Source organism: Oryctolagus cuniculus, chromosome 12 (assembly GCF_051225735.1).
Source record: "Oryctolagus cuniculus isolate XC-2025 breed Fujian yellow rabbit chromosome 12, ASM5122573v1, whole genome shotgun sequence".
Classification (NCBI taxonomy): domain Eukaryota; kingdom Metazoa; phylum Chordata; class Mammalia; order Lagomorpha; family Leporidae; genus Oryctolagus; species Oryctolagus cuniculus.
The window spans coordinates 104,397,148-104,424,112 of record NC_142878.1 but is presented as its reverse complement, the minus strand read 5'-3'; the positions used below and the strand labels follow the sequence as shown (position 1 = coordinate 104,424,112).

Sequence of the window (26,965 nt, the reverse complement as noted above, 5' to 3'; positions counted from 1 at the left end):
ATGCAGATATCTGTGATACAGGATCATCATGGACGGGTGTGGCGACTGCACAATGAGGTGGAAGAGACACAGCTCCCCACCCTCGGGAGCTTGTCTTGCCTGGGAAAAGCAGGGGTGCGCTCCCAGCAGGTGCCGGGTCGTGGCATGATGGTGCTGTCTGCAGCCAGGTTCGCATCACAGTGCTGCCGTCTTGGGGATTGAGGGGAGTGTGTGGGAGGCCCAGTTGCTAGGTAGTTTGAGGAGTCTAAATTAGGCAGTGATGTTCTCTGATCTCCCACGTTCCCCAGATGACCAGCCATCTGGCGGCCGTGTTTGCTTCATGACTTATGTGGGTCCTGGGCTGGGACATGAGCCCACCTGAGACCACCTGCCCACCAAAGGATGGACTCAGAAACGTGAAGGAAGCAGAAAGCGGGGCGTTTCCTGCTACCCGGTCATGACGGGGTGACCAGCAGGTGGGAGTGGGCACCTGCGTCAGACATTCAGCTTCTGACATGAGGAGGTTCCCTCCCCCAGTTTCTCAGTGGTTGAGAAACTTGGGGAGGTGCAGGCCAAACCCCATATGGAGCCCAAGGCAGGACCAAACCCCATATGGAGCCCAAGGCAGGACGAGGGAGGGGAGACAGGGTTGGGTGTTGTTGGGCAGAGCTAGGACAGGGGAAGGGGAGTCACACCGTGGTATCATCAAGGCTAAGCAGACATTCGCTGGAGACTCAGTTTGGAGGGTAAATGAGATGCTGGGATGCCTCCTGCTTCCCTGGCAGGTCTTCTGTCTTCTTCTCTCTGCGCGGACTTGATTTACTGTCAGTTACAGGGGAGTGTTGGAGTTTTGACTCCTTGTGCATTTTTGAAGTAGCATATTGACAAAGCTGACTATTACCTTATCCTTGTAAAGATAGGAAAGCTTCCAAGTAAGACTTTTCCTTGAAATATGAATGGGGCCGATGCTGTGGCCCAGCCAGCTGAGCCTATGCCTGCGACACTGGCATCTCAAATGGGTCCCGGTTCGAGTCTTGGCTGCTCCATTTCCAGTCCAGCTCCTGCTAATGTGACTGGGAAAGCAGTGGACGGTGGCCCAAGTGCTTGGGCCCCTGCACCCACGTGGGAGACCTGGAAGAAGTTCTTAGCTCCTTGTTTTGGCCTGGCCCTGCTTTGGCTCTTGCAGCCATTTGGGGAGTGAACCAGCAAATGGAGTACCTCTAACTGTCTGTCTCCCTCTCTCTGCATAACTCTGCCTTTCTAATAAACAAGTACATATTTAAAAAATAAAGATACATGGGTTAAACAGAAATAAATTTTTAAAACTTTAAGTCTTAAACGTTGTTTATTGTTATGAAGGCCAGTATTCCAAATAATCCCACAAAGATATGAACTGTGATCTACTCTAAGCATCTCTCATTCTGCTTTGTGTAATTTTTCGTGGAGCTCAACACATCTTGGCTCGAAGGAATATAATAGGTTTTGTAAAAGCAGCAAGCTAATCTGTCTGTTCTCTTAATATTTGTATTATTTTCCCATTTTCTTTTACATTTATTTGCTAAAGTTCTTACTAATTGGTTTTGCACATAAAATTAATCGTGTTTGGGGCCGGCACCATGGCTTACTTGGTTAATCTTCCTCCTGCAGTGCTGGCATCCCATATGGGTGCCGGGCTCTAGTCCTGGCTGCTCTTCTTCCAGTCCAGCTCTCTGCTGTGGCCCGGGAAGGCAGTGGAGGATGGCCCAAGTGCTTGGGCCCTGCACCGCATGGGAGACCAGGAGGAAGCTTCTGGCTCCTGGCTTCGGATCAGCACAGTGCCGGCTGTGGTGGCCACTGGGGAGTGAACCAGCGGAGGGAGGACCTTTCTCTCTGTCTATAACTTTGTCAAATAATAATAATAAAAAAAGTGTTTACCGTATGATCCTAAGTTGTTGCATATTTCACTCTTGTAATAATTCGTGTAAGTTTATAAAGCATCTGACCGGGAGAATTGAAATGTACAGATAAGATTTGGCATCTAAGTGCAGCGAGAAGGTGTATTTACCATTGAAAGTGAACGTTCAGACGTGAACGGCAGCAGGTGTCTGTGGTACACCTTGCACACAGCACTGGTGTTAGCCTGTAGGTGCAGCTGTGGTCCTGACTGACGTAGCTCATGATCACTGATCAGGTACAAGTTCCAGGACCTCAGAAATGATCCTGAAATAGGTATTGGACTCATTATCCTTTCGAAGGCCAAGGCGTTTGTTCAGAAGCTGAGGCCAAGCATAAGATTGGGTAGATGGTGTGGCTGAAGCTGAGCCTGGGCTGCTCCCCAGCCAATGTGCTCGTAAAAGACTTTCTGTCTCATAACTTCTCCATGTCCCTAGATGCTCCTATAGGATCAGTCTTTGAAAGAGTGACATTTAATGGCTGAGCAGTTTTTCTTTGATTCAACATTAATCAAATGTTCTCTTGATGTCAGACATGTTAGTTCACTTGATTTCCACTTCAAGCTGTGAGTGGACGGTCAGCGTGCATCCGGGTCAGTCCTTGTCCCCTCCCCTTTCATATCTGAAACCATCAGAAGAAGCCTCTGCCCCCTGCAGCCGCCAGCTCTGGTCATAGAGACCTGGGCTTCTCGCTTCCGTGCAGGAAGACCCCGCAAGCACTGGAGACGGTGTCAGGCTCCTCTGCCTCAGGGACGTCTTTCAGGGGCGTCTTTCGTTCTCCTCAATGTCACATTTGAACTTTCACCATCCTACGGCCCTTTTCCATGTATATACATATATGTATATGTATGTATATATATAATTGATTTAATTTATTAGAGAGAGATTTCCATAGGCTGGTTCATTCCCCAAAATGCCCATGACAGCCTGGGCTGGAGCAAGCTGAAGCCAGGAACACAATCTTGGGCTCCCACATGAATAGCAGGGACCCAACCATTTGAGCCGTCCCCTGCTGCCTCCCAGGGTGCACGGTAACAGGGGGGCAGAATCAGGAGTGGAGCTGAGAATCAAATCCAGGACTCAGCCAAGGGTTGCGCGTGTCCCAAGTGGCATCTTAACTACTATGTCATACGCCTACCCACGGCTTTCTTGTATCTTGAACTGTGGCAACCCAGAGCTCAGACCCCACCTCGCGCCCTTCCCGCCAGCATCTCATACCTTGCACTTTCTCCAGAGAGCTCTGTCCTGCCTCACTGAGCTCCTCATGGCTAAACTCAGACCCCAGCCTGGATTTTTCCCCCAGGCCCCTTCTGAGTCCTTCCTGGGGCAGTCTGTCCACCGGGCAGCCAGCTGTCCAACACAGGTGTGTGCTTGTCTTCTGCATGGCGGTGCAAGGCTGTTAGGTGTGAACCAGGCACGAGACCGCTCACAGTGGGTGAAGGGGGGTCCCCCCCGGTCAGACCTGTCTCCCAGAGAGGGCCAGGTAGAGTGTGGGCCTCCCCTTGCTGTCTTGCTCCAGAAACAGCCTGGACTGTACTTTTGTCTGCTGGGATGGGTGGTTGCTGAGTCTCTGCTGTTTACCTTTTTAGAAAGCCCGGGACAGAGACCCTGGGCCTGCAGCCAGCAGGTGGCACAGGAGCCGCAGGACACGGGCCCAGACGCCAGTGGGAGCAGGGGTGCTGACTCCACATTGGTTGCCCGGGTCACAGCACAGTGCCCAGTGGGGCCCTGGGGGGCTGGGGTTCTGCCTGCACCACCACTGCTAGCTGGGCGACATGATCCCAGGCTGCCTTGGGACTGGCTCCTGTCCCTTAATGCTAGGAGCGGCCCAGGCAGGTGGCCAGGACTCCGTGCGCAGACTGAGGGAGGCAGGACCTGGCCTTTTTCTCCTTGGCCGGGCCTGTTTCTGTCACCTGCTGCCTGATCAAGATGCTCTGAGCCCAGCCCTGCTGTCGGCCGGAGACGTCTCAGGATCACAGGGCAAAGACCCTGCACTTAGAGTCCCCTGCGTCCCAGTCGTGTGGTTTTTTTCCGTGTGTTGTACTAAAATATCTCCCTGGGGGAGAGGGCCTTTGGGAATCGTGCGTGTGCGTGTGTGTGCGTGCCCCTGTCTTCCATCCAGAAGCGAGAAGAACTCTCCTCCTTCATTGCACTCAGAGAAACATGCTTCCTTGGATGCTGTTTGGGTAACAATGTAGATATTCCAAATGTGTGCTTGGCACGGTCGCACGAGAAATCCAAGCAACCGGTTTTTCAGAACCTAAGCAGTTAACACTGGGAATTTTTTTTTTTTTTTTTCTGCTGCAAATAAGTGGATCAGTATGCAAGACAGTTGTCACAGCTGAATCATGGTCCACGGTTAAGGTAAACAGATCTGTGATGACATTTTCTGAGCAGAATACAGATGCACTTCGCTTCCTCCCAGAGGTTCCTGACATTTCGTCTGCACGGGGAGCGGATTCTAAGAAGGTGTCGGCCACAGAAGAAAGATCTTTGTGTAATCCCTCGGAAAAGGTAGGGTTGTGATATATGATGTGCTTCTGCGGAGACAGTTGTTCCGGGAGAGGGTGAACGTTGAGAAGAGTTCTTTCTGAGCGGCTCAGCTGCCTCCCCTCACCCCCAGGCACCCACCGGGAGAGAGCGAGCCTTTTGGCTCCCTATTTATTTATTTGAATGAGCATCAAACCATTGCACGTTGTTGGGGAAGTTTGCGAGCCGTTCGTTGTTTTCCCGATGAGAACGAAGATCAGGGATTATTTTTTTTCTTATTTGGGTTCCCAGGGAATACCGGGGAGAACAAAACGTCGTTTTCCCGTTCTTTCCCGTGCCTTTCATCTGTATTCTCTCAAACTCTCCCATTTCCCCCTGGAATTGCACTTGGCTCCGCCGTGTTATTGGAATTCTATACAATATGTCTGCGTTTGCAATCTGAAAGTCTGTAGCGGGGTGAGGCATCCGAAGATGGATACATTTTCTGTGTTTGCAGGAAGCTTGCAAAATCCTTAGCTGGTGCCGATTCTAAAATGAGCTCAGAACCTGCTGGCAACTTTGTCTAAGGTCAGACGGTCACGCCCTGTCCCTGAATGGGATGGAAGTCACAGCTTCCACCGGCACATGTTTGCATCTGGGGCTGGGCTGCTCCGAACGCATTTCTGTCTGTGCATTTGATGTTAGTTATGATCGGGGGCCCTGTGCCAGGATCTACACGAGAGGGTTGCAAATGAGGTGAGGCTGTGACTCCCGATCTGCGGGGAGTGGCCGGGGGTGGGGGTGGGGTGAAAGGTCAGAACTCTTCAGTGACAGGAAGTGAACAGGGAAGCGTTCAGGGAAAGGCATCCTTAAGGCGCTTCATTCTGCCCCTGGCATTTCTGCAGCCCACTGCCAGGGGAGCACAGGTGTGGCCTCCTCCAGGAAGCCCTCCTGGGTCTTCCCAGTCATCCCCACAATGCGGTGTCCAGTGCGTCTCATAGCACGCGGCTCTCCATGTGGAGTCACCCGGCCACGTGTCTCCATCCTCCACCTCTCGGGTTGGGTCCTTCCAGCTCTGACGATTGTTCAGCTCCTAGCATAGCCCCCTGGGCACCACACACTCAAAAACAAGCACGGTGTTCTTACAGCAGCCCCTGCCTAAGGAGGGCATGTGCTGGAGGGGATAGGAGGGGAAACCGAGTCAGGAGCGATGGCGCCAGACCCCTGCTGCTTGTGCGGATGGAAGGAGGAGGGATGCTCTCCCTCTTCTTGCCGAGAGGCCCCCGTGTGCGGCTGTGGGTGTAGATAGGCGATCGGCCCCTCCGTCCGGGATTTTTTTTTGCCCTGTGCAGTGTGGGAGGACCAGGTGACCAAGGCTGTTTGCCGTCCTCCCTGTTTGGGTTCTGACACCAGCACTAGTATTTTGAGACGGTGACATCATCCCTTGTCTCTCGAGCACCGTCGCTGTGGCCGTCCCCTTCGGTCCCGCCGTGTCTCACCTGGCAGCTGTGACCTTCGTCTGTGCACACGAGAAGAGCAGGTACATTGGGGATGACTCACCAGGCTGAGCAGGGGAGGGCCGCGGTGGGGACGAGCTGCCTTGAGAATCGATGTTTGGGCGGAATCTAAATGGCTGGCAAGAACTAGAAGAGAAGGGAGAAGGGCCTTGTGGCAAAAAGGCGTAGCACGTGCAAAGGCCCTGAGGTGGGGGGGGGTATAAGGTGTGGCTGGAGCTGGAGAACGGGGCAGCAGAACTGGCCGAGCATGGCTGGGCACTGCCAGCCGACCTGGTCAGATCTGGCTGCCCAGTGGGGGAACAATTGGGAGGGTCTGGGTGGGTGCTGGAAGACTGAGTAGGGGTCCCGAGGCAGGCCAGAGCTCTCCCAGAGGGGAGGTGACAGCAGAACTTGGTGAGCAGATCTGGGAGTCATCAGCCAATGGGGGTGCTGGTGCCTGGGGAGCGTGGAAGAAGAGGGGAGCCTGCAGGGGACACCCTGAGATCTGGGAGAGGGGCTCCAGGCCTGGGAGGGGGCACTGGGGACACAGAGGGCCGGCAGGGAGGAGGTGGTGAGGGGAGCAGGGGAGCGGCCCGGTGCCGCCATCCCGGACGTCTCCCTGTGGTTGGGAAGTTCTGCATCTGTTCTCAGAGTTGGCAGGAATTGTGACCGGGTGCTGTTGCTGTCACTGCATGTGTGTGTGTGCACATGTGTGTGCTGCCCCAGGCGCCTGGCCTCTCTGTGGACGGCAGCCTCACCAGGGCGTGGGTACTCACGATTAGGGTCCCCACTGTGACTCACATCTCTGCTGCGACCCTGGGAGCCACAGGGGCTGGATGATTCACCCGGGGCCCTGGCTTCCATCGCTGGCCCTGAAGGCTGCGTGGGGCCGTGGGGCCCGGGGCTGGGGCTGGAGCAGGTGCGCCCCTCCCTGTAAGGAGCAGCTCCTGCTGGGGTGATGGTGTGTGTTTCACCAGAGAGAAACAGCCACCGTGTGTGTGTGTACATGTGATGTGTGTGTATGAAGTATATGTGCTGTGTGTTACGTATGCCTGTGGTATCTATGGTGTGTGTAATGTCTGGTGTGTGTTTATGTGTGGTATGTGCAATGGGTTTGACACGTATATGTATCTGGTGTGCATAGGTACATGGTGTGTGTGATGTGTATGTACAGTGTGTGTGATGCATGTAGTATGTGTTGTGTGTGTGCAATGCATGTTTGTGTTGTATGTATGTGGTGTATGATTTCATATTTGGTATGTGTATATATGTTGTGTATGGTGTATGTTCATGACGTGTGTGTGTGTGTGTGGCCCTGGGAAGAGAGGGGTGAGGCAGGAGCCAACAGCTCAGCGTCAGCTCTGCCCCAGGGTGGGCTTGGGGCCTGGCCGGAGCCCCTGGCTGAGGTCTGGGGCTTGCTTGTGCCTTGAGGACCGGTCCCTGCATAAAGGCGGTGCTGGTGCAGAGGGCCCACGAGGAGCCCCTCCTGTGGGGCAGTCCTGGGCATGAGCAGGGGTTCTTTCCCGTGCACGCCCTTCCTGCTCCCTGTCTCCTGCACTCTGGAGACACAGAAGCCGAAGCCCAGCTACCCAGCTGTGGTCCACACTGAGACAGAGGCGGGGAGAGCGTTGGCAGCTGGGTGTGTGATGAGCAGCCCCGTGCACACGCTGGCTCTGGGCACACGCAGGCTGCGCAGCCCTGCTCCCTGGGTGGGGCTGGGGGTGGGGCTGGGGGGGGCGAGGGCCCTCCTGTGTGTAGCCCTGGCCTGGCCCTGCCCAGCCTTCCCCGGTGGGTAAGGTGGAATGACTTCGTGCCTACCGTGTAGTGGGCAGTAAAACACATGTAGAGGGTGGTGCAGTGTGATTTCAATCTTAGTTCACCCAAAATCTTACCAAGATTTTAAAAAATTGTTCAAATATGCATATTATTTAGTTATTTGAAAGTCAGTTATGGGAATGTGGAAAGAGATAGAGATAGAGAAAGAGAGAGAGAGAGAGAGAGAGAGAGAGAGGAATTTTGCATCCTCTGGTTCACTCCCCAGATGGCTGCCCAGGGCTGGGCCAAGCTGAAGCCAGGAAGTAAGAGCTTCTTCCAGGTCTTCCACGTGGATGCAGGGGCCCCCAGCACTTGGGCCACCATCTGCTGCCTGCCCAGGTGCATTAGCAGGGAGCTGCCTCGGAAGCGGAGCAGCCGGGGCTCCATATCAGATGCCGGCGGTGCAGACGGTGGCTTAACCCGCTGTAGCACCTTGCTGACCCCACATTCTCCCTTTCCTACGTCCGTCTCTTCTGGGGCTGGTGCTCTTGCTGTTGAGAGCTGCCTCTGCTCTCCAGCGTTGTTCTCTCTACGGTGCCTTCCACAGGAAACTCCTTAGAAGTAGTTGTTATTCTACCTGTGATCGTTCAATCAACATATCATTAAGTTAGCGTTAAGTTAACACATGTTCGTTGGGTTAGAAAAAAAAAGAAAGAAACCTAGAAAATTAAAAAAAAAAAAGCTGTAGGGAGAAAATAAAACCCACCTCCACGTCCTGCCACAGAAACGTGCACGTGTAGCTCATCAGGGGGTTTCTCTCTGCCCTGTGCACACAAGTGTGAGCTTGCCTCAGAAAGTTCATGGAAAATGTAATTAATGGGTAATTTTATGTTGATGCAAAAAATTGAAATTTGAAATCCATGCATGCAAGGGGTCTTTGAAAGTTCATTGACAAGGTGCATTATAAAACATGCATGAATTTCAATTTTTTTGCACCAAAGTAAACTTAATATTTTAATTCTACCTCCATGCATTTATACACACACACACACACACACACACACACTTTCTCAGATCCTGCTGAAGGCCCAGATATTTTAATGTCTCCTGGAGATATCGCTGAGTGGCCTTCCAGCATGGCTGTAGTTGTGTGTGTGGAGCGTGGCAGTCCCTGCGCAGGTGTCAGGGTGTGATCCCCGCCCTCCACGATGTGATGCTCAGGTTCCTCCTGTCCCTGCTTCGAGTGGGACTCAGGAACCCTGCGACGAATTGGCAGCGTGAGGATTCCCGCACAGTTAGCTCCCTCTGCTCCCGCTGATACCTGGCCCCGGCTCTGGGACTCTCCCCTCTGGCCTGGCCGGTGGTCCTCTCTGGCCACCTTGCTCAGGTGGGTGTCCCAGGACCTGAGTCAGAGAGAGGAGTCGCCAGCTTTGGGAAGCAGGTGGGTAATTTTCCCAGGAATACGGAGAGCAGACGTAGCGTGCTCAGGAGAGAGATGAGTGTTTTACTTCCTTTGAATTTATTAACAGTAGCACCAAAAAGCCAATGTTAGAGAAAGCACTAACTTCTAGTATTTTATGATTTATCTGAAAGGCAGAGTGAAAGAGAGAGAGAGAGAGATCTCCTTTTCACTGGTTCTCTCCCCTAAATGCACGCTACAGCTGGTCACAGCCGGGAGCTGGGAATTTAACCCAGGGCCCTAGTATTTGTGCTGTCAGCTCCCAGCAGAACCAGGACTCAAATCCAGGCGCCCAGATGTGGGCTGTGGCCTTCCCAGACTACAGCTTCAGTGCCAGGCCAGACACCTGCTTCCACTGAACTTTTTTTTTAAAGACTTATTTATTTATTTGAAAGTCAGAGTTATACAGAGAGAGAGGAGATAGAGAGAGAGAGAGAGGGAGAGAGGGAGAGAGAGAGAGGTCTTCCATCCACTGGTTCACTCCCCAGTTGGCCGCGATGGCTGGAGCTGCACTGATCCGAAGCCAGGAGCCAGGAGTTTCTTCCAGGTCTCCCACGTGGGTGCAGGGGCCCAAAGACTTGGACCATCTTCTACTGCTTTCCCAGGCCATAGCAGAGAGCTGGATGGGAAGTGGAGCAGCTGGGACTTGAACCGGCACCCATATGGAATGCCGGCATTGCAGGTGGAGGCTTTACCTGCTGGGCCACAGCGCCCGCCCCATCTGCTGAACTTTTAAAGTGAGTTTTAGTTCATTCTTGCATCTTCCATGTGTTTACTTGGTATCTAGAATCTTCTTTGAATCACCAAACTGGCATTTGATAAAATGAGATGTCCCTTCCTTAAATAAGTTTTGTATTAAATTTTGCCTCTTAAATTAAGTCAAATATCTAAGCGGCATAATAAACCAAAAAAAAAAAAAAAAAAAAAGGGGAATCCTGGAAAGTAAGTACTCAGAGAAACGTACGTCACCAAATATGTCATAAAGTACAATGCTAGAGCAAATACAGATGACCAGACACTTGACAAAGACATAGGCATCCTAGATGGGGCTGTGTGCAGGGCGGCTCCACTTCCTGTCCAGCTCCCTGCTCACGCACCTGGGAAAGCAGCAGAGGATGGGCCAAGTTCTTGAGCCCCTGCACCCATGTGGGAGACTCTGGCTGTTGCAGCCATCAGGGAGTGATCCAGTGGATGGGCGATCTCTCTCTGTCTCTCCCTCTTTTTCTCACTCTGCCGTCCAAATAAATAAGTATTTTTAAAATAAATAGATATTCTAGAACTAAGAAAAAAATCAGGTAGAGGAAGCAGCAACAAAAAATCTTATGGGGGAAAGGAGGGGACTTCTGGATCAATGGTGTTGGGATCATTGATCTTGTCTCAACTCTAACTTATTAAAACCTCCTGTAGTACTGGACAGAATCTTAAGGTATGAAAAAGGCAAGAGATTGGGGGAAATGTTAGGTTTTCAGGAAACACGGCAACGCTCTCATTTCTTTATTACAAGAAAGAAGTGATCTGGGTAAGGAAGTTGCCCCAGGGTCTCTGTAGAGGAATGAGTACGAGGCAGGCAAATGCAAGTCAGCAGAGGAGAGCCAGAACTGGAAGGAGTCAGACGTCCCTAAGAAATAATCTGGGACAGTTTTGGGGAGGGCAAACCCCTGCCTCTGTTAGCTGGGGACCCGTGTGCACCTCTCGTTTTTAGGTTGTGTGGTGTGTTCGTGTGTTCAGTCCAGCCGCCCCTCTTGCTGTGCCCCTTGGGGCACTGGATGCCTGGCACAGGCATGATTGAGTTCTCTCTGAGCGTGATGCCTGACTGACACGTGTGAGACTTCTCCATGGGAGAGCCCACCTGAGCCAACCTGTCGACCACACGTGGTATCGTGCACAATGCATGGAGGGCCCGAGGGTGCCCAGCGCGACCTGGTACAGGCAGGGTGTGCCTGCGCTCAGGAGGGTGGCCCTTTGGCTGGGAGGCTGAGCAGATGGGTCTGCTTCTGGTCTGCCCCAGGCCCTGGCCCACTGGGGGCGCCCGTGTGATCCGCCTTCACTGCCTTCGCGTGGCTCCCCGGCTCTGTCTGAGAATGGGCTGGATTTCGGTGGTCCTCATCCTTCCGTGGGGCACTCAAGGCTGTGCTACTGGTATCGCGGCACAACAGGCATTTTTGTGTTCTCGCGAGATTAGATCCACGAGTGTCATTCACCTAGCATACTCCCGCCTCACCCACTCCCACGCTGAGCAGGAAGGTAGTTGGGACAGGGAAGGGACGAACCCTTCTAGCTTTTGCAAACTCAACTCAGTCAAAATCTCTTCCAGCTCGGAGTTTCCTCAACTCAGAGGCGAGAGGGAGGCAGCTGGCTTTAAACTGCAGAGTGTGGGTGGGACACGAGCTGAGCAGCTAATACACTTGGAGAGTTTTGCACCACGAGGGACGTTTATGACATGCAGAGAGAAGCAGAGTTAAAAAAGCTCCTTCCCTCACGACTCCTCGGTGTGTTTTCATGACCGTTGGAATCTCTAAGCAAGGGATTAAACTCACAGCTTTTCCTGACTTGTTTCACCTTAGGGCTTCCTCCCCTAGAGAACCTTCCAGGACTCCTGTTCTATGGAACTTATTTTAATAAGCAGTGACTTTTTATTTTCAGCTGTGTTTGCTGCAGCAACAATCATGCCCTTCAATTTGGGGACTTAACGTGGACATGTTTCAAAAGAAGAAAGTAGCTTTCTTATCAGAAGTAGGCAGGCAATAAGGTGGTTGGATCATTGCCATTCGCATGGCTTAGCTACTGCAAGCCCGTACAATGCTTATGAAAGAGGAGACAGTCGCTTTGAAGAAGGCATTCCTCCCTCCCCTCCGGAGTACTTTTCAATTTGCACATTGGTTAAACAAACAAAACAAAAATCTGTAATAGTTCTCAAAGTCGAACGAGCACAGCGAGGCGGCTGAGTCAAGATTTTGTTTATTAGAAGAGTTCTTCAAGAGTTGTGAGTGTAATGGCTCGAGTTGGACTTTGATCGTGTTTCTGAAGCACAGTGTCCGTGGTTGTAAATGTGGGTCGACTGCCGCATGGCTGTCTGGATTCCCCCACCCCCACCCCCGGAAGTCAGCGAGTGCAGCAGGTGCACCGCCCCCGTCACCAGGCGCCCCTTCTCATCAGTGGGGGCCCAGGTCTCCATATGGACCTTGAACTTGTCTTATTGAAATAGATACTCTGTAGGCTGGTGCTTCCCTTCTGCGGTGGGTGGGTGAGAATTGAGCTCAGAAAAGCGAACGGGGAGGAAGTCACTCCCAAGAACACCACCATGTCCAGTACTGACCTTGCCCTGGGATGGACAGCAGAAACCTTTTAACCGAGTGGTTTCCGAGATGCTGCCCGTGATCTTGGGGGTCTGGCTTGTAAGATACCACATGTTAGCCATGACTTGCGGGAAGGGTTTCTTCATCTACTGCTCCTCTTGGTCTTTAAATCAGTGTACATTCCTGGAAAGGCTTGGCTATGGCGAGCCAGGGCGCCTCCGTCTGCTGTGGTCCCTGGCTCCTGGTGCCGCCTGGAGTGGGTCTTTTCACCTGCTCTGGACGCACCATCCTGCTCTTGACCAGAGGGGCCAGCAGGGCTCCAGGACGCATGGGTTCTGAGTCCAGACTGAGGGTCGGGCCAGCTTGGATGCTTTAACTTGTCACCCAGGGCAAGGCTGATGCAGGGCCCTGGCTCTCGGGGTGCATCCAGCAGTGATGGGTCCCCTTACCCCCACCTCCACCCCAGGTCTTGGCCATGCAGCCCAGGCTGCTCTGTGCCTTCCTTGTGCCTGGAGGACCAGGACACAGACATCCCTTACAGAAGCTGCTAAAACTGCACTGAGTCTTTGTAGCCACTGTTGCCAGCATTGAGTACGGGAGTCCTGTTGATGGACAGTGCAGCCTGTGGGAGCCCAGTCGGAGGGGCCGCCCCCCACCCCCCGCCACATGCTGCTCCTGTTTCCTGGGGATCTCCTGGCCCTGACAACACCTCTTCTCTGTGCTGCATTCCAGAAATGGCTTCTGACATCCCAGGATCGGTGGTGTTGCCTGTGGCCCCCGTGGCGGCCTCTGGACAGGTGAGGATGGCAGGGGCCGTGCCCGCCCGCGGAGGAAAGCGGCGTTCCGGGTAAGCAGCCCCGTGGCGCGTCCAGGAACTGGGCTTTCTAACTGTTGAGCAAGGCTCTTGGCCTGGGAGAAGAACATTTCCTCCCCCTCCTGCAGGATCAAAGCTCAGCCGTTTGCATCCTATTTGGATTTTGCAAGATCTCTGAATGGAGTTGCTTTGGAGTGTTTGGGGCTTCAGGGGGCCCAGCTGGGGACTTGTGCTTGCTTGTCCTCCTCATGGTGAGAGTGTGCTCTGTGATCCTACTGGGCCCCGGCTCTGCAGGGAGAGACTGGCCCTTCACCTCCGGGAGTATCCAAGCCAGGTTTGGCAGAGCTGCTCCAGCCCCTGAGGGCTGCAAGAGTCCACCCTGGGCCCCGCATCACTTCCTTCCCCTCCTTGGCTGCTCCTCTTTCATCTTGCATGGGTGATGAGCAGGATGCTTTCCAAAAGCAGTGGCTAAAGTTTGCACTCTAGGCTGCCCTGCCAGGAGAGGTAATTAGTGCTGTTGGCTGTCCTGTCTCTGATGGGGCAGGGAGCACCTCCCTCCTGAGCAGAGGAAACCAAAACTCGCGTCTGCTGTGATGTGCAATGTCTGCAGCTGTGCACAGGACTGAAAACCAAACCCACTCACGGATCCTGCGGGGAAAACACACGTGCACGTGAGACTCAGCGCACCCCTCGCCCCCCTTCCTCCTCTGGCTCCATTCTATTCTCGGTGAAGCATTTGATCACCAGGGCTTCTCAGGAAGCAGAAGCAATGCTTGATCCGTAGGAGTGTGGCTGCGGTTACATCAGAACCCACCCCCCCCACCCCCCCCACCCCCCCGCAGCCCAAGGCCTACAGGGCTGCAGCTCTGTATACCTGGTCTAGCGTTTTAACCCTGAGCGGTCCATGTGACCTTCAGAGGGGGCGGTGGAAGGGGTGCAGGTGTATACCAGGGCCTGGGATGGAGAGGGGCTGGAGTGTCACCCAGCATTATAATTCCATGTATTTATTTATTTAATAAAATATTTGTTTTATTTATTTGAAAGACAGAGTTACAGAGAGAGAGAGGGAAAGAGAGAGAGAGGTCTTCCATCTGCTGGTTCACTCCCCAAATGGCCACAATGGCCAGAGCTGAGCTGATCCGAAGCCAGGAGACAGGAGCTTCTTCCAGGTCTCCCACACAGGTACAGGGGCCCAAGGACTTGGGCCATCTTCTACTGCTTTTCCAGGCCATAGCAAAGAGCTGGTTTGGAAATGGAGCAGCCGGGACTTGAACCGGCACCCATATAGGATACTGGTGCTGTAGGCTGGGGCATTAACCCACTATGCCACAGCACCAGCCCACTCATTTATTTATTAGTAAAAATTGTCCTAGCCAGGACTCACTTTATTTCTCTCTCTCTCTCTCACACACACACACACAGATACACACACACAGATCTTCCATGTGATGGTTCACTCCCCAGATGCCTGCAATGGCCGGGGACGGGCCTGGCAGAAGCCAGGAGCTGGAGGGACTTCCATTCAGGTCTCCCATGTGGGTGCAGGGACCCAAATCCTTGAGCCATCAGGATCCTGCCTCCCACGATGCACGTTAGCGGGAGGCTGGGACTTGACCCCAGTCGCTCTGATCCGGACGTCCCAAGTGGGGTCCTGACCGACCCCTGCTCCGAGTTCTGGCTGCAGCATGGGGAGTTCAGCTGGTGAGAAAGACGGCTGTGTGTGTGGAGCGCAGCCTTGAGAGGGGAGGCTGAGGTTTGAAAGACTGGCGAGCGTCTTATAAAGGCCCAGCAGCCGTTGCGGGGTCGCCGTGGTGCCACACACGCAGCTCGCTCTCCTGCTGGCTGCTGCTGGGTCGCTTCCTGCAGACACGGCCATGCTGGCTAACCAGGCGCTCGGCCCGGCCCAGCCTGCATGCCCGGTCAGCCCATCGACCCAGTGACTGTTTACAACTGCAGGCCTTTGAAGATGAGCTCTCAGTGTTCTGTGCCCCAGCTGGCAGCCCCTGGCGACAAAGCCCCACGCTCGCCCACGTCTGTTAGCAGCACAGGATGGTGAGGAGGGCATGGGCTGGGTCAGCAACGCTCCCGCCCTTCCGCCCCCACCTCCTGCAGGGCCTGGGCTGGAGCCAGCTGGGGCTCCTTCCGTCCTTGGTCTGCGCTGAGCTGGGGTGCAGACCCTGGCTTCCGATTCCTCCCTGAGCTGATGACTTGGCCCCGGGGCCCAGTCCCAACTCTGTGGTCCCCAGCCGCCTCTCACCCCGCTGGGTCCCATGCACGCAGCCTGGCTTTGGGGCCAGGGGCTGAGAGAGTTCACTCCCACTTCCAGTCATGGGAGAAAAACATCAGGAAGAGGCACGCGAGACCCAGGAGGATGAGCAGCCACTGCCAACGCACCCCAGTGAGCCCGGGCTCCTCCTGGGGCCTGTCCACTGTCGTCCTCGTTTTTGGGGTCTACGCCCTCCCCCGACCCCGGCTCCTTCGGCCAAGTCCCAGGGAGGCCTCTGCTCCTCAGAGCAGTCTCCATAGCAGCTGTAACGCTGGCTGACAGTGGAGCCTGGGCGTTCAGGAGAGGTCCCGGGAGGCCCTGATGCAGCCTTGGTCACCAGGAAGCCTGCGGCCCCATGGGTGACCCCACAGAGGGCCCAGTGACCACCCCCAAAGCGCCTGTCCTTGTCTTTTCCCCCTGTTCTGCCTTGTCCTCTCCGGACCAGGGGGAGGCACGCCCTCGGAGAGACTCAAGGAGTGGGAAAGGAAGAGAGACAGGGAGAGGGAAATCAGCGCAGCCAAGGACCCCACCCCATGCTTGTGCTTCACAGCACGTAGGGTTGACCCCTGGTGGCTCCCCTGTCCTCTGGCCACGTGCCTGGCCAGCATGGGGGACAGGAAGCTGCACTGTCTTCCCCCATCCCCGATGGCCTTGGGTGGCCAGCAGCTTAGGGAGCTGTGGCTCTCCTGGCAGTGGGTGGTGTCAGAGTCTTTCTAAAGTGAAGAATGAGCTGAAGCTGGTCTTGTGTGATGCATTAAAACGTGACATTTAACTTACTGGAGAGGCGGAGACAGACCGACAGACAGACATACACATGAGAGAGATCGCCCATCTACTGGTTTACTCCCCCAATGCCTGCAACAGTTGGGGCTGGGCCAGGCCAAAGCCAGGAGCTGGGAGTTCCATCCAGGTCTCCCGGGTGAGTCCTTGAGCCATCACCTGCTGCCTCCCCGGGTGCACATTAGCAGGAAGCTGAAATTGGAAACGGAGCTGGGACAGGAATCCAGGTACTCACTCTGGCGCAGGACGAGGATGTGCAGCTGCTAGGCCAGGCACCTGCCCTTTAACCTGCATCCTTGTAGTAGCTTCTCTGATCTCAGTGATAATGTTGGCGAGGGGCTTCGAAACGAGCTATAGGGGTTTGTTAGGCTCTGTGCCTGCCCCCAGAGCTAAGCCCCACTGGGCATGGCAGGTGGAGGTTATAGGAAACATACATCCATCGGTCCTTCCCTACTGCCTGGGAGTCCAACACTGGGCTTCTACCACAGGCCAATGATGGAGAATGCAATTCCAACTGTGCATGGCCAGCAGGAAGCACCTCCCTGTGTCGTACCCCCGTGGGCGGCTGGAGCATGTCCCTCTGTCAGCCTCGCGTGCCAGCCTTGCTGCTCCAGACCCTGTAAGGCTGCGCATCGTCCAGCACCCCTGTGTCTGGCTTCCTGTCTTGGTGGCAGGAGCGTCCGGCTGGCCAGGGCCTTGCCTGCCTCTGTGAGCCCAGCCCTGCTGGCGTGATCACCTGTCTTTTCAGGGCGCCCATGAATTCTGTCTGATGCCTCACGTTCCATGATGCATCGTCATCACTGTTACATCATCACTGCTGGGAGATTCGTGTTGCTCACTGTTAACTAAGGGCAAGCTCAGAAGTGTCTCTCCTGGCTTTTCTTTTTAAAGATTTATTTACTTGAAGGGCAGAGTTACAGAGACAGGGCGGGGAAAGAGAGAGAGAGAGAGAGAGAGAGAGAGAGAGAGAGAGAGAGAGAATCTTCCATCTGCTGGTTCACTCCCCAAATGGATGCAAAGACTGGGGCTGGGCCAAGCCAAAGCCAGGAACCTGGAGCTCCACCTGGGTCTCCCACCTGGATGACAGGGGCCCAAGCGCTTGGGCCATCAACTGCTGCCTCCAGGGGCATTATTGAGGAGCTGGGTTGGAAGTGGAGCAGCCAGGACTGAAACAGGCACGCATGTGGGATGCCGGTGCCCGAGGGGGTGGCTTTACCCACCGGGCCACCACACGGGCCCCTGTCTTGTCTTTTTATCACCTGTAAGAGTGCAGTCTTGTTGACAGCAAAGTGAGCGCAAGTGCCTTTTCGGCTCAGCCCTTAAAGACTCATTGCATCCACTCATTGCATCCACTCATTGCAAGGAGTTCTTTAAACCGAGGTCAGTAGCACCTAGCATTCACGTTTGAGGTCTCTCAGCATACAGGTGCTTCAGTATATTAAGGCACACAAAAGACACGAGACAGAAGATGATGTACTTGGACTTTTTGTAGCTGGAGAAACCAGCATTGCTTCTCAAGGTCGTATTAAGGCGGAGACCTTGCAGTGGCGACAGAAAACCCCAAGGTGGCAGCATCGTGACGATCAGAGTTTGCTCTGAGCTGCCGAAGCCCAGAATCTGTTTTGGGGAGGGATGAGCCATCCTGAGGATTTGAACAATCGTTGGGGGTCCTGATTTCCTCTTGAGTTCGCTTCCACGTTGAGTTTTTCTAAGCCACTAACTCCGACAGCTGCACACGTGCCATCAATCGCCCAGTTAGGAGGCACAGGTGCCCGGTTCCTCATTTTTTTTTTTCTTGATGGATCCTGGTTTCCTGGACTTAAGAAAACTCTGGGCGTTGGGCAGGGCCACTGCTTTCTGATCGCCTCAGCTTGCTCGAGCCACTGCTAGCCAGGCCAGGACCCTAAACCCCATGGCTCATGGCCCCATTTATCTGCTCCATCAGGAGCAGACCGGCTTTGGTAAAAACATACCTGGCTCTGCTAAAGCTAGGAGTGATCCCTTGTCCTGTTTGCCCGTGACTCCTGCAGTTATTGCACTGAAGTCCAGGGCCCAGGAACCCCAGGAGTCCCAGACAGGACAGTGCTACCCTAAGCACCCTGAAGATCGATCAGGCTGAGAAGCGAGGGCCGGCTCGTGAGTGACATCTCTCAAAAAGGAACCTGATGATCACACTTGTGTCAAGTAGAGCTAAAGGGACCTTAAAGATAATGTGGTTGGGCTGGCACTGTGGCGTAGTGGGCTAAGCCTCCGCTGTGGCGCAGGAATCCCATATGGACACAGGTTCAAGTCCTGGCTGCTCCACTTCCGATCCGGCTCTCGCTATGGCCTGGGAAAGCAGTGGAAGATGGCCCAGGTACCAGGCCCCTGCACCCGTGTGGGAGACCCGGGAGAAGCTCCTGGCTAGATGGACTCAGCTCCAGCCGTTGTGGCCATCTGGGGAGTGAACTGGTGGATAGAAGACCTTTCTGTCTCTCCCTCTCTGTAACTTCCTCTCAAATAAATAAATAAAATTAAAAAAAAAAAAACTGGTCACGCACCTGCTTGACGTCTTGCGAGATGCTTGCAGGAATTCTTTGGAATTTTGAAAGTGCCATGTTTTTCCTCCTCCTTAACACTGAAAGGCTTCTGACGGCTCGGGGGTGTTTAGTAACTTACATCCCTGTGGACAGCAAAGTCGCTCTTCCCAAAATGAACACTGGGTGGCAGTGTGGTTATGCGGTTGTGCAGATTTGGGCGCCCTGTGTTTGGCGGGCATCACCCAGGTGTCAGGCGGGCCCAGGCTGCTCTCGGCCTGATTTTCCAGACGGCCCTGTGCAGGTGCTTGTCTGACTCCCGGAGGGACGAGCGTGTGGAGTTTGCACGGAGCTTCCCCTGTCCACCAGCTTTCTCCACGACAAACCTTTCTGTTGCCATCCCTGTCATCTTCTTGGCTTACCTGGTTCCTCCGGTCCTTTCACTCTCAGCTGTTGCTAACCCTTGTGTCTGAGAACCCAGGATCCCAAATTGGTGTGGGATCTGACCCTTTGACCCTGGGCTAAACCATGCCCAGAACTCTGGCTGCCCTGAGCGTGGAACAAAACACAAACAGACAATGGATGCTATTTTTGAGAAGAAAACTTTCCTTTGCCTTATCTGATCCCAGCGCCTGGGCCCCTCAAGCTACCCCAAGCCTGCAGAATGTGATTTCCCTCCCGTGGGGCCTCCTGAGTGCACTGTGGAAAGATGATGGCTCTCCCGCTGCAGCTTGGCGGCTCCTGAACTCTGGGCCTGCCGCGGGTCACCCGGTAGCCACTGGAGCATGGCCCGTGGAACTGGAGGCTACAGCCCTGGCCTCTGAGCTGTGGACTCTGAGTGCTCACTCCCTCCTTGCACTGAGCTGCTTAGATGAGGGATTTCTCCAACCTGGGCTGCCTGGCAGGCCGGCCTCCCTTCTGCCTGGATCCCACTAGGCCCCTGCCTCATGCATCACTCAGGAATAGGACTCTGAGATCCAGTGCACCCCACGCAGCTTGGCTGTCCAGGAGAGCCAAGCCAGCTTTGTGTTTTCTCACTTCCATCCCCAAGACCCTGGGTGCGCTGGCTACCAGCCAGTTCCCCCTGCCCAGCATCCTCAGGGGTGCTGGAGGGTTTGGGATATCAGTGAAGCCAGTCACCATGCAGGCCTGATTCTGTGTATGTACTGAGAGGCCCAGGAAAGTGGGAATCCTTGGTGCGTTGGTGTGTTTCAACAGATGGCTGAATTGAGTAGCTTAGACCCCCAAACGGCTGCTCCCGCATCCACAGCCCCTGTTTGGCCTGGACTGCATGGGACGTGGCTTCCGGTGCCTTTTCCACTGAAGCTCACAGAGACCAGCCCGGTTCTCAAGCCTCAGAGTGGCGGTGCCGCCTCGCTCCTTGTAATCCCCGTATCCCGCCCAAAGCCCTGTTTTCAGAAGCCTTGGTGCTTTCTTCTTTGTAAAGAAAAGGTTGATGTATATTGACTTTGAAAGTCAGAGTTATGGTCCGGCACCACGGCTCAATAGGCTAATCCTCCACCTGCAGCACTGGCACACTGGGTTCTAGTCCCAGTCGGGGCGCCCAATTCTGTCCCGGTTGCCCCTCTTCCAGGCCAGCTCTCTGCTGTGGCCCGGGAGTGCAGTGGAGGATGGCCCAGGTGCTTGGGCCCTGCACCCCATGGGAGACCAGGAGAAGCATCTGGCTCCTGGCTTCGGATCAGCGCGGTGCGCCAGCCGCAGCGGGCCGGCCGTGGCAGCCATTGGAGGGTGAACCAACAGCAAAAAGGAAGACCTTTCTCTCTGTCTCTCTCTCTCACTGTCCACTCTGCCTGTCAAAAAAAAAAAAAAAAAAGTCAGAGTTATGGACAGAGAAGGACAGACACACAGAGAGTGAGAGATCCTCCATCAGCTGGTTCACTTCCCAGATGGCTGCAATGGCCAGGACTGAGCTGGGTCAAAACCAGGAGCCAGGGCCGGCGCCGCGGCTCACTAGGCTAATCCTCCGCCTAGCGGCGCTGGCACACCAGGTTCTAGTCCCGGTCGGGGCGCTGGATTCTGTCCCGGTTGCCCCTCTTCCAGGCCAGCCCTCTGCTGTGGCCAGGGAGTGCAGTGGAGGATGGCCCAGGTGCTTGGGCCCTGCACCCCATGGGAGACCAGGAAAAGCACCTGGCTCCTGGCTCCTGCCATCGGATCAGCGCGGTGCGCCGGCCGCAGCGTGCCGGCCGCGGCGGCCATTGGAGGGTGAACCAACGGCAAAGGAAGACCTTTCTCTCTGTCTCTCTCTCTCACTGTCCACTCTGCCTGTCAAAAAAAAAAAAAAAAAAAAAAACAAAAAAAAACCAGGAGCCAGGAGCTTCATGTGGGTCTCCCAGGTAGGGGGCGGGGCCCAAACAGGCCATCTTCTGCTTTTCCCAGGCTGCTGGCAGAGAGCTGGATAGGAAGCGGAGCAGCCAGGACTCAAACTGGCACAGGCAGTGGCTTAACTTGCTACGCCATAGAACTGGCCCTGAACTTGCTGTATCTGTTAATACACCATAAAATAAAAAAGGGACATCTCCGTGTGGAAGAAATGATGCCCGGGGAGCAGGTATCCCCAAAGCTGGAGGGAAGCAAGCGTGCTGACCTGGGACCCGGGCATTGCTGACGGTCCCCTGTGGCCCTCGTACTGAAGACCTCCCACATGACCCCCGCCTGTCTTGAGCCTGTTCGATTGCTTTTTAAAAAAGGTTTCTTTTCTGTTTATTTATTTGAAAGGCAGAGTTACAGAGAGAGAAGGTGAGACAGAGAGAGAGAGGGAGAGATCTTCCATCTGTTGGTTCACTTCCCAATGGCTGCATTGGCCAGGGCTGGGTCAGGCTGAAGCCAGGAGCCTGGAACGCCATTGCAGTCTCCCACATGGGAGAACTTGGGCCATCCCCCACGTGGGAGTAGTGGGCCATCCTCTGTGGCTTCCCCAGGTGCATGCGCAGGGAGTGGAGCAGTCGGGACTCAAACCAGCGCCCAGATGAGATGCCAGCTTCCCAGGCGCCGGCCCTGAGATCTTGCTTGGAGCACAGCCAAAGCCTGGGACAGCTGCACATCCTCCTGGTTGATTAAATCTCCCTTTGTGCCAGCAGGTCGCATTCCCGGTAAAATGTTCCACCCGTGACCAATGCACACTGTGCTCTTGCCTTTGCAGGATGGACTTTGACGACGAAGATGGCGAAGGCCCCAGTAAATTCTCAAGGTAAGCTGATTTTACTTTTCCAGGATTGAGGAGGACAGCCGCCAGCAATCACCGTGCTGGGGTGTAGAGGGGTTTCCTGTCGTTTGCTGGGGAAGAAGACGTGGTTGGGTTCTGTCCCTCTCGTGCCCTCCTCGTGTGCCTGCGTCTGCCAAGCTTGGCCCCAGCCTCAACTATCAGAACATTCGGCAGCAAGTTCTTAACTCCACTTGCTTTTGAAGTTGAACAGTGCCTGCCAGCTTTAATGCATTCCTTTGGAAAAGACAGACCTAGAGTTCCAGTTGAGAGTAAGAGAAGTCCTTTCTTTTTTTTTTTTTTTTGCGTCCGTGGAAAATAAGGAGACATATGGGTGGCCCCGTTCCCGAGTGCAGGCTATAAACCTTGGCTTGTGTTCTAAGGACCGTGTCCCTCACTGGCCACGTGGCAGCATCTGGAGCCGGGCTCTGTGCGTGGGGCTGTCACCAGGCAGAGAGGGAACCAGATCACAGCTGCTGGGACCGATCTGTCCGGGACATGCATGAAAGATAAGACAAACCCAGCCTCGAGACTTTTGTTTGCTTTTGCTTTGCTTCAGGTATGATAGGCACTTTGGCAATGCGATGTACAAGCACAGATAATTCCATCGTTCTGAGCAAAATTCCCATCTGCGTGCACTTTTCCATGCCTTGACATTCCTGCCCGTCAGCCAGACCTCCAAGCCGCCCTTGTGCGCGCGCGCGTGCGATGCTTGGTGAACTTGAAACCTTGATGCAGGTGACAGTGGCTTTTCTCCTGGACACCCCCACCGGTGGAGACGCCCCAGGGTCCCCATTGTTTGCAGCAGCGTTGAGAAGGAGCGCTGAGCCCAGTGACGCACCCCGGGCTGCTGGTTCCCATGGCTGCGGTGCCTTCGGCTCTTAGCTGACATGGTTGTGGTTGTAACTCCAGCTCCCTTTCCCACGGGTCCGGCAAGGACGTTGACCTTGCTACTTTCCAGGGATTCCCAGAGTCTCCACATCCGCAGCAAACTGCCCTGCGGGAGACCCTCACCTTCCTTCTTGCAGCTTCAGCTTGGGGTGTGGCCGTAGAGGGGACCCTTCCTCTGCATTTCGCTCGCTGATGGCTTTGGAGTTTAGCATCAACACAAGACGAGCGTTTGCACCACAAAGGCGTGCATTGTTCCTTCCCCGGCCTGGATGTCCAGCCATCTCTCAGGCTACATTGTAGGAGCAGGGGTCCCTGTGTTCGTGAACCTCTGAAATACGGGTGCTGGGGTTCTCCTGCCGTCCGCGGCCCCTTTTGGAGAAGCAGTCACTTTGATTCTGCTGTGTCAGTCCCCCTTGAGACAACATTCCAGAGCCCACTGCCCTCAGGAAATGGTGATTCCCGGGCTCCCGGGACTGAGATGAGGAGTGACAGCTGTGTGACACCGAAGGTCAATGTCAATAACAGCAGGCAAACAAAGAGCCGGCTGTCTGAGGCCCGACCCCAGGGAGACAGAAACCCTAGACTGTGTAACCAACTCACGAGTCTGCCAGTGCTGACACAGTCGGGGCTCAGACCTGGGCTTCTACAAGCTGTATCCTTCCCCCTCCACACTACAAATAAGAGAGAGAGAGAAGCTGGGGCATGCTTCCCACACATGCTGTTACTTAAGGGCTGAGTGTGTAGGATCCCAGAGGCCACCTCACCGTATCACGGCAGGATGGAGGATGGTCACCTGGGCTCTAGCCCCTGGTGGCGAGGTGCCTGGGGCCACTCCTCTGCCTGCAGCCCGTCAAAGGAAGCCTGGAGCACGTGGGTGCTGAGGCGTGAGCCGGCGGCCACCTTGGCATGGCTGTTGGCTGAGCATCTGGGCAGGTGCCGAGCCTCCACTTCTGTCTCCCACTAGGTGTCTAATCAGCTTTGCCAGTGTTTCTCAAGCGTGGGCCCCAGTTCCAACGTCCTCTCCGTTTACAGATCTCGCGGCTCACATGTTTGAGGGGTACAGCCATGGTCACATAGGAGTGACTCATAGCCAACCTGGTGTGGTTCTCACCTTATCACAGCTGCACACAACCCCACCAGCCTCAGAGGGGACAGAGAAGTGAGCGTGAGGCTGCCCATGCCACCTGACCTCACATGGGTGTCACTCATCTGGACACAGGTGCACACGTGCACACACACACGCACCTTCCAGCACCTGATCAGTCCTCAGGCCACTTTCACCGTGTCCCAAGACCCGAGCTGTCTCTCCCACCCATGACACACGCTGATCTGGGGCTGTGACATGCAGGACGTGGCTCTGCCAACCCTCGGGGGTTCCCTGCCCCCACACAGACTCACAGGGACATAAGTGGTGATGGTGGGCACAGACCTGGACTGAAGCGGGGCTGGGGGCTCCCCAGCAGAGGAGGAAATGAGTGGGGACAAGTCTTGGAGCAGCGTGGATGGGTGCAAAGACAGACAAGGCATGCGGGCTTGGGGAGGGTGTGTCATGAATGATGTGGAGGCTGGGAGCACCTCACGGGAGGAGGGAAGGACTGAGAGTGCCAGAGCCCTGGAAGGTGGGATGGATCCCAGGATTCGAGCCCCACGCGAGAGCCAGGCGGAGGAGCTGCAGCCAGCACTCAGTGGGCAGCTCTCGAAGTCAGGGGATGCATTCCCGTGGCTTCCATGTCGTTGGTGCCGTCGGTTATGTGCCATGGGGGATTTAAGTCACATAGTGCGTGTGAGAGGCGGGCAGGGCTCAGGAGGAGGGGTCGTGAAAACCCTCCACCCTGGCCTCACGTGGTGGGCTCCAAACAAGAGGTGACACCTGTCCATCTCCATGTCGGGCTTTCTAGCCGGTTAGGGTTGGGGGTGCCGGCTTCTCCTGGGCTCAAGGGTGGGATTGACAGGTGCGGTGCAGGCTGGGGAGCTGGGTTGAAGGGGTTAAGATTTTCTGGGAGCGGGGATGAAGAGGCCAAGGGCCCAACGGCAGTGGGGGCAGGGGAGGGCTGGAGGCTGAATGCAGCCAAAGTGTCCCTCTGGCTTTGTGGGAGTCTGAAAGGCCAGGAGAGCAGGAAGTTGTGGTCAGTCCATGAGAGGCTGCGGCCCTGGGAGAGGCTGGCTGAGGGGCAGGAGGAAGGGAAGTCCTGGGGGCAGAGAATGGGTGTGCACCTGCTCGTGCTGGGCCCGGGATGCGTGGGCAGCCAGTGGTGCCCGTGATGGAGGGCCTCCAGGGTGCAGGGGCGGCTGGTGCCAGCTCAGAGCAGGAGGGGCACAGGGAGTGGGTGCAGGCAGAGTGGCCTCTCGCGCAGCCGGGTCTGAGTGCGCCTGGCACCTCCTCAGGCCCGCCTCTCAGAATGGCAGCCTCCAAGCCTTTTGTCCCAGCAGCTCCCTGTCTCCGGAACACTCTGAGTTCACTGGGAAGACCCTTGTGTGCGGCACGCGTGGAATTCAAACTCGGGTTTTGCACCAACACAGACTTTTCTCTGGCTCTCAGTCTCCCATGAGCTTTGTGAAAGTTCTCATCCAGACGTAGGCCACAGGAAGGGGGCGGTGTGCCACTATGGTGGTGCTGGTGCCGGCTCTGGGATGTTACCCGTGCCCCTGTGAAGCAGTGTGCAGTGGGACCCCATCCACCTCCTGCTGGCCGCTGACCCCACTGCAGGCGCAGGAGGAAACCTGGGACTCTCAGAGAGTGGATCAACCCAGAGGGCAATGGAAGGAGGCAGAGGCCCCCGCCCCGCTCCTGGGCTCTCCCAGAGTGTGGGGATGAAGGACATGCAGCCAGGATGGGCGCCCGCCTCCCAGGTGGACAGAGCCCCTTGATGCTGGCAATGAGACCTGGGAGGGTTCATACAGACCTCACTCTTTTTTTTTTTCCCACCAAAAGGAAGTTACTGTTCAATGCCATTTCCACGAATTTTTGTGAAGTACCCCCATCTGTGTGCAACATTTCCCTAACCCACTGTGTCCTGTCTTCCAATATACGGGGAATGTCTTTTTATCTGAAGTGTATAACTTAGGGACCACCATACTTTCATTCCTAAAATGAATTCGTGTCACTGCCTGATGCCAACCTATTTTTGAAAGATTTATTTATTTACTTGAAAGGTAGAGTGTGGTATGTGTGTGTGTGTGTGTGAAAGAGAGAGAGAGAGAGAGAGAGAGAGAGAGAGAGAGAGAGAAGAGAGATCTTCAATCTGTTGGTTCATTTTCCCAAATGGCCACAAAACCCAAGTCTGGGCCAAGCTGAAGTCAGGAGCCAGGAGCTCCATCCGGGTCTCCCATGTGGGTGCTTGGGCCATCTTCTGCTACCTTCCCAGGTGCATTAGCAGGGAGCTGGATCAGCCAGGGCTGGAACCTGTGCTCCACTAAGGGGCATGGGCATTGCAGACAGCAGCTTAACCCACTGGTGCCACAACGCAGGCCCCGTCAACCTGAGCTTTGCTGGGTTCAGGTCTGCTCTTGACCCCAAGACCCTTCTGAGGGGTTCCCATGGTTATCGCTATGGATTCAGCTCCAGGGCTTAGGGCTGTGGGGCCTCCGAAGAGCCTGGAATCAAAGCCCCCTTGCCATAGGCTGTGCCCTGGGGAGGTTGTGTCATTCCTTGCACATTGTAGAATGTGGCCAGTGGACTCAGAGTCAAGGTGTCCACCACAGGAAGGTGCCCGCACCTTGACCTGTTTGCTATCAAACCTGTTGATCCTTTTTTTTTTTTAATGGTATTTCAGCTGGCAGACATCCCTCTGACTTTATAGATTATGGGGATGCTGTTTTAATCTTTCTATGCGTCCCACCCTGTTTTGTTTGTAGGTATGATAATCAAAACCCTCTGGGTAGGGAAAACTATGCAAGGTGGGTGTGTCCTGGGGAGATCTTTCTTGGCACAGAATGCAGTGCTGGTTCCCAGAATTCTTGGTCTGTCAGCTTAGCTTACAGAGCTGCTTACTGCATTTCTGGGTGGAAAAAAAATGCTCAAAGCACTTGGTATTTATTTATTTAATCTGAAAGGCAGAGAGACAGATAGAGAGGACTTCCAACCACTGATTCA

At 54.9% G+C, this 26,965-nt stretch overlaps 1 protein-coding gene across 8 annotated transcripts in view; it reads left to right on the top strand.

Annotated features, from left to right (window-relative positions):
• The window catches only part of ARNT2 (aryl hydrocarbon receptor nuclear translocator 2), a 189,885-nt gene that overhangs the window by 38,146 nt on the left and 124,774 nt on the right, over positions 1 to 26,965 (top strand). For 2 of the 8 annotated variants that reach the window (XM_089309526.1, XM_089309527.1), the window contains exons 1-3: positions 4,029 to 4,424; positions 13,118 to 13,182; positions 21,922 to 21,969. In XM_089309526.1, coding sequence (XP_089165652.1) covers positions 4,290 to 4,424; positions 13,118 to 13,182; positions 21,922 to 21,969 — 248 coding nt within the window. In that variant the 5' untranslated portion in view covers positions 4,029 to 4,289. Of the gene's footprint in view, positions 1 to 4,028; positions 4,425 to 5,545; positions 5,920 to 13,117; positions 13,233 to 21,921; positions 21,970 to 26,965 lie in introns of those variants that run through there. The other 6 variants (XM_051834290.3, XM_051834289.3, XM_051834292.3 and 3 more) reach the window with 5 other exon arrangements.